Source organism: Triticum urartu, chromosome 3 (assembly GCF_003073215.2).
Source record: "Triticum urartu cultivar G1812 chromosome 3, Tu2.1, whole genome shotgun sequence".
Classification (NCBI taxonomy): Eukaryota; Viridiplantae; Streptophyta; class Magnoliopsida; order Poales; family Poaceae; genus Triticum; species Triticum urartu.
In genome coordinates, this window is record NC_053024.1 from 663,753,549 (window position 1) to 663,760,598 (window position 7,050).

The 7,050-nt window shown below is 38.6% G+C and overlaps 1 protein-coding gene across 3 annotated transcripts; it reads left to right on the plus strand.

Annotated features, from left to right (window-relative positions):
• The first annotated feature begins 243 nt into the window (after positions 1-243).
• LOC125545768 lies at positions 244-7,044 on the plus strand. 3 transcript variants are annotated; one of them, XM_048709801.1, is made up of 10 exons: positions 244-617; positions 1,189-1,254; positions 2,282-2,652; positions 3,363-3,499; positions 3,627-3,750; positions 3,839-4,136; positions 4,233-4,354; positions 5,657-5,729; positions 5,815-5,914; positions 6,744-7,044. In XM_048709801.1, exons 2-7 carry the CDS (start codon positions 1,207-1,209, stop codon positions 4,347-4,349), a joined length of 1,095 nt encoding a protein of 364 aa, XP_048565758.1. In that variant the 5' UTR covers positions 244-617; positions 1,189-1,206; the 3' UTR covers positions 4,350-4,354; positions 5,657-5,729; positions 5,815-5,914; positions 6,744-7,044. The 3 variants fall into 3 exon arrangements, with proteins under 3 accessions (XP_048565758.1, XP_048565757.1, XP_048565759.1); XM_048709800.1 differs by having other exon boundaries at positions 5,856-5,914; XM_048709802.1 differs by having other exon boundaries at positions 5,689-5,729; positions 5,856-5,914.
• The last annotated feature ends 6 nt before the right edge of the window (positions 7,045-7,050 follow it).

Consider the following 7,050-nt stretch of genomic DNA (forward strand, 5'->3'; position numbering starts at 1 on the left):
ACGATCCCTCTCGTCTAGGACACCCACCGTCCTATTCATTGGCCGGCCGCCGGAGTCGAGGAGGCCACCCAGCACGGAGCGAACCACCTCGCACGTGAGGTGTTCGATCACCGTTCTGTTCTTCGTCCACACTCCGGGATAACAGGCAAGCAACTCCTCACTTCAATCCTCATTCTCTGTGGTGCAGCGTGGTTTGTATCCGCCGCTGTCACATCAAGTTTCTCCCTTACCTTGATCCAGTTGGCGCACCATCCCGTCCCGTCTCCTGCCATCCCACGTTCTATCGTCGCCGCCCTAGGGGTCCAAGGAGGACCAGCCGACCGGAGCAAGGTTGACGTGGCGAATGCGAGGTGTGAGCCGGTGACGGCCTGATCCCGCTCCGAGCGACCGACCCGTGCAGGGATCTGCCGCTTGCAGGCCCGTGGCTTGGATAGGGGCGCTGACATTCTGTTCGGAGTACCAGCCAACCGTAGCGAGCATTGCTGAGACGAGGTGTGAGCGGGTGACGCCCTGGTACTGCCCCGAGCGACCGTGCAGGGATCTTCCGCCTGTAGATCCGTGGCTTGAAAAGTGTCAACAGTGGTGCGAATATTCTCTTCAGTGAACTCGGTTGCACGGTAAGCTTTGCTTCATGATTTTCTTCACCTGAGGGTGTATCGTGAAGTTGCTTTTATGAGTTCAGTTTAAGAATAGGCTGGAAAAACACATTTTGGAGCAAAAATGTACATAAAACACTATCAGCATTAACAAGAGTCCGTGAGCACACTACTTACTATTTATTATGACACTGCTACTAGTTCTATGGGATGCTTTGAATCTGCCACCAATAAAAGGTGAAAACTATGGAATTGCCATTATGATCGTTGGTTTCTTTGTGAGCTTATCATCGTCCATCCGTCCCTGTCCATTGCGCCCAGTCTAAGTTCTTATATTCCAGTGGTCCCCAGATAGCTGACTTAAACAAATTTATATTCCAGTGGAAGTTGTTAGTAATATCCATGCGTTGAATGATTGAGACACCGGTTTATGTACTAATGAGGTCCATTGTCCATCTTCAATCTGTTTTTATCATGAACTCAGTTCTGTGAAATATGTGTAAATTTTAAGATAGTGATTACATATCTCTTTCTTTTCCACAAAAAGAAGAAACTGAATTGTCTATATAACATATATGGTGTTTATTTGTAGGTTTCAGAAATCTATAACATGAGCACAGATGAAGCTAAGCCTGCTGGGTCTGCACTTACCCATCAAGTAAGTAGCTCTACTTAAAGAGTATCATTTGAAAGGAACTTCGCAAGGCTCCATAACATCCAAAGTCCCTTATTTGTGTCTTATTTAACCTCCTAAAACTGTAACAGTGGACCACTTTACTCTTCACTGATCTTGTTAGGTTGTTTTTATGACGTGGATGTGAGTTGGCTCCTAGTCCAAAACACAGTGGTTTGTCTGACATGGCATCCACTTGTGTGTTTACCTAGCAGTGGGTCTCATATGTCATACCCAACTTCAAAAATACTTACTTTATTTCGCTATGTTTGTAGTTTTGACTGTGCACTAAATCAAATTATTTAGTTTGGCCAAGAATGTTGAAAAAAAGACATAACTACAAACATTGTAAAAAAGAGTATGTAAAATACATAAATTGTGAGCCACATGGCTCATCACTTAACTTGGCATTGACTGATCCAAATCCGTTCCTTATCTCGATTTTGCTGGGCAAGAGGCGCCTCACTCCTCCAGGAGGAGGAACATTGATCTCCAACGCTGAACTGTCCAATATCTGAAACCATGGTTGAGCAATTTGGCCCTCTCGTATTTTGGGGTCAAACTTTGACCTTAGATTTGTCTAACGAAATATAATTTATATGCCACAAAAATTATATTGTTGGATTCATATTTGAAAGAAGTTTCTAACGATAAATTTTTTGTGGCATATAACTTCTTTTTTGCTAGTCAAATTTATGGGCAGAGTTTGGCACAAAATACGAGGGGACTCATAAACCTGGACGGAGGATTTAACATAGTGTGTTAGACCCCAATGGGGAAAATTGTGGACGTGGCAATATATGTGGTGATACCACACATCCACATGCTAGAAACCACTTGGTAAAACTCATTTAGGAGCTAAATTAACAAGTATTCAAGGTTAAACAAGATGAAAAATTGTTTAGCGTGTTACACGAGCTTTGCGAATATTTGGACAGTATAAAAGTACATTTTCGTATTTTATAATGTTGTTAATACTATATTCATCATGATAAACTATTATTTATTTCAGGTTGATGGCATAAGTCAGATTTTTGTAAAAAACAGTGATGCCCAAAAAATGAAACATCCCTCTTCTTTGCACTATTACAATGGATTTATCAAATTGGGTAACCAAGCTGAAAAATTGGAGTCAATTGATGTAACTGTATTGGGCTTCTCAACTACTGAAATTGGAAAGATTCATTATGACAATCTTGCAAATTTTGATCATCCCGGAATAATTGAAGCTTTCGCATATGGAGTTGGCAAAGGAAAACACTCAAATAACTCCTTTCTGGCCGTCACAAAATTTGAAACTACATTTGAAGGATACCTTCGGAGAGATGGTCCGGCGCTTGATCAGCAAAACCGATTCACGGAGAACTTTATAAACTTTCTCAGGTATGATTTTATATTTTTGTGTTTGTTCACTAGATATATCTTATCAGTAGTGTTTCTTAGTCCTATAGAAGAGTAATTCTTTATCTTATTCATGATTGGTCTTATTATTAGCATTAAGCCAGATAAATTTCTTTAGCTTATTTGTTCAACAGATGACCTGATTGTTTCTTCTTTCATACCGAGTTTTTAGCAAAAGCTGCCCTATGAGGTCATATTCATTGGCTTAAATGAGTTTTGGGCGGCGGCAGGAGCATAGCGGGCGGTGCGGTTGATTGCAATCTTTTCTAATGGAAAGTTTTTTTTAATGCTTCCTAATGGACTAATGGAAAGGGTTGATGCAATTTATCATCAGCGATAAATTAGCGATTTTCTAATGATGTGTTTGGGCTACCGCAAGACGCGATATCTGATTGCCAACCTGCAGCTGATGGGGGATTATAACTGTTGGTACCGGATTCCCAAGAATTGTGAAATGTCTAAAATATTGAATGACGCACTCCGAGACTTAATGGCAAACTCACTATTTTGCCTTTTAATATTTATGAGTTGTGACTCCAGGCTCCTAAGCTTCTTAGACTTTATAAGTTGTTATAAGGTTTAAGATATTATCAATTTGAGAGAACATAAATTCGCACATATGAACATGTTGATTCGCTGTTATGTTCTCACCTTTGGTTGTTTCAAAATCTGTTTTTATGCTATTTTGATAGGGATATCATTGTAGCCATGGAGGAGCTGCATCGTCAAGGCTATTATTGCGCAAAGCTTCATGGAAGTCATATTGCAATCATCAACGAAGGCGGTTCACAAAGGGCGAGATTGTGGAGGTTTGGTAAAATTAAAGGAGGTACAAATTGACTAGAAAAAAAAATACAAATTACATATTATATTGGTCTGTTGAATTCATTACAATATAAATTACATTTATAAGTTACATTTTAATCATATTCTAATTGTGAATCTATTTATTATAGATACTGAAGCAGAAATAAGCAAGGCGAAAGATTGGGTTAGATTGGGAAACCTGATTGAGAAAGTATGTTTAATCGCAGAATCTGATGATCTTCATATGAGAATGACCAAGAAAGAACTGAAAGGGTCAGAATATAAATTCTTATTGTTTAATGTTCTTTCATTAGTAGAGTTGTACCAAATAAGATAAAAACTGCTTTTGTTAAATACGCAGGACAAACATCCTGAAGCATCATGCGTTGTTAACCGTCAGAGAAAAATTTGAAAATATTCTATCCTTGAACCAATATATATCACTCAATCTGAAAGAACCACAAGAGGAATCAGAATATTTGATAGTATCTGATCTGAGTCTACAAACATTGGAGGAGAATTTGGATAGAAAACATTATTGGGACATACTTTCCTTTGTACATCCAACAAGTGTAAGCGGTGTCACCGACACATTAAGGGGCTTCATATACTCCTTGAGAACAATCATTGAACATGAAGTTCGGTACCTTACACCCGAGGTAAGTGTTCAGAACATTGTAAGCATCAACTTCAAAATTACCGGTTTAAACGTATTTATTTTCTAATGCTTACTCTTATATGTAAATGTTCCATAGTTGCTGGAAGAGAATAAAGGAATAGTCAAGGATCTTGAACACTATATTCAAAAGGAATGGGAAGAATTATACCTGAAATTGCAAGAGATTGCAGTGCAATTGAGTTTGGAATATTGAACATGGTAAGATGTTTCTATTTTTGTGCTTTATTTTATTTTTCAGCTTAAGATATTTGTACTGCTGTTTTTGGATGCCAAATGTGAATATGCCATACAAAGTGTATCTGAAGAATTCATGTCGTCCTTTTTGTGCTTATATTCAAATTCAAAGTATCCTTATAGACTGAACAAAGAAATTAAACCAGTCAAACTAAATTTTTTATTGTCCTCATTAAGTTTTTATCATCAGTTTCACTATTCTTCATTGTTGAAGTGTCTTCCAAACTGCCAATGGGTGTTGAGTTCTATTTGGCAGGAACATGTGTGAAATGGAACTTGAATTATGCGTAGCCAAAAACTATAATATTTGGAAAATAAATATTTTATTTTTATTGATTCTCAGAACTCTGTAATCAAAATGATTAAATGATCTCAATTTTATGTTTTGCTATTGTTAGACGTGTAGTATTTGGTACATTTTATAGGGGGTTCTTTGCAAGTTTACCTTGTGCGTGTATTGGCCCTTAGCCTCTTATAGCAATATAAAAGCTCATTCACTGTCAGCCAGAATTTATCTTTTGCCTCCCATGGTCTATCCACACCTCAGTCCCTGAGCTTGTTCCTTGTGTCAACTGTCCAACCAGTGCCAAGTCCTTCGGTGGAAGACCACTCCAACGTCATCTCTACCCTCGTAACACTCCCTTGCGTCTGCTTTCTTGCTCTCCCTTTATAAATGCCTCTTCATTCTTCCTCCAGCTGCATATATTAATAACGGAAATAGTAACTGGCGAACGTTCGCCAGGGAGAAACTGCCAGGGAACGCCCTAACTGCCACACGATCTTGATCCTACAGTGCAGTTGGGATGATTTTTTTTCACTCTAAATAAAAGAAATTCCATGGCAGTTTTGCAAAAAAGCCACCCAGGTTCTCCAAATACACTGAAACTGCCAGACAAACGTTCGCAAATGCCATCTCCTGTGGCGAACTTTCGCTAGATATGCCAACCCTTAATTAATTTAACAATAGCAAAACGGTGTGATGACTGTTGGTATGTGAATATGAATGAATGAAATTATATGTTTAAATGGATTTCCTTTGCGGCCACATACATTTATGCTTTAGCCTTTATGAATTCCTTGGCCTTCGGTCACTGCATGTAAATCTGTTTGTGTTTATGTTTGTGAGAAATACTGTAGATCTATTGTAACGGTTGGTACCATTAAATCTGGACCTGTATTAATATTGCTGGCGTTAATAACGATATGATGACAGTGTACCACAACAAATTCAGTTACTTTTCCTGTAAACATCCTCTTTCCATGCAGAATGATTGTCTCAAGTTTCTTGCTCAAAATAGGCCTGCTCATGTACCGATCTGATCAAGAGATGTGCTTACTGGTGAGTGACGGCGAAACTAGCTACAATCACCTTTATTTTTATCAATTCCTTGCTGATAATACTCTGGTTCTTACTTTATCTACAGAGCTCTAATTACATTCTCCTAATATTTTGTGTGGCCTTTAGATCGTTCAACGTTGAGATGATGTACCAAACACCGACTTCTTTAGCCTTCTCCGAGGCATGTCAGTCCCTTTCCTTTTCTGCTAATTGCTTCCATGTTTTTTGGCTGTTCACTGGGGTGGGATAACTCGGAAAGCTGTTACAACAGCCCATTCTACATCTTTGATGATATTTAGTGTGAAACAGACTGGGCATGGATTATTTATGCTAAATATTTTGTATATATACTTAGTCTAGAAAAAAGTGTGTGCTAGGTCTCAGGTTTGTTCATTTCACCATCTCCCAATAATTTGGCCTGGTGTACAGACCTACAGCTCTTAGTAAATTCTACTTCTAGGTGCGTTCATGTCAGGGATTTTCCACTGGTTGCTAAGCAATAGATAACTGAGATAGAAGGCTTTGTTTATCTTTGTTTCCATATTTTATTAGATCATAAAAAGCTATTTCCTTTGTTTCGTGGTACAGTTGCACATTTTTACTCTAGGAATATTAGCTTATGAACTGTGATGCAAAATTAGGATGTCGATCCAATTGCAGTTGCTTTTCTCTTGCAGCAGCAAATTTCACCTTCAACCACTATAACTATGGTGAAAAAATAGGATAGACATTTAATCAATACTGAATTTTGTGAATGTTTACCAACAATTTCGTCTTGGTTACTCTTGGTGGCTGCAGATTGCAGATAGTTGGTCTGGTTTTTGTATATTTCATTTCAAGTTTTGCAAACTGACAACCGAATTTTCCTGAAAAGAAGGGACTTAATCTGAATAGACTAAATTGCTCCTAATATCAATCTCCGTGTGTATCTGCCCTTTCTTATTTCAGTACATCGCATTGCTAATAATGCTTAGTATACATGCTGCTAAGTTTGTATTCTTACCTTCTCAACAGTTCTGCAGTCTGGATGTATTTTGGATGGCCTATCTGAATTACAGGCGTCTCCTTGACCTATTACTTGCCGACGAACTTTGGTGCGTCGCAAAGAATCACGCAAATTGTGGAGAAGTTTCCAGTAAGCTGTCGTAGAATTCTGTTGCCGAGTGGTTCTCTGGAGTTGACTCTCACATCTGGGATCATATTGGCTGTTTCAAACTTGTGAGAGTAACAGTTATTCAGAATGGCTCTAACACGTGAACGTCACCGTGTAGAATTGTAAATGTCAACATTCAGAGGCTGCTTCTACGTTGGTTTATGATTG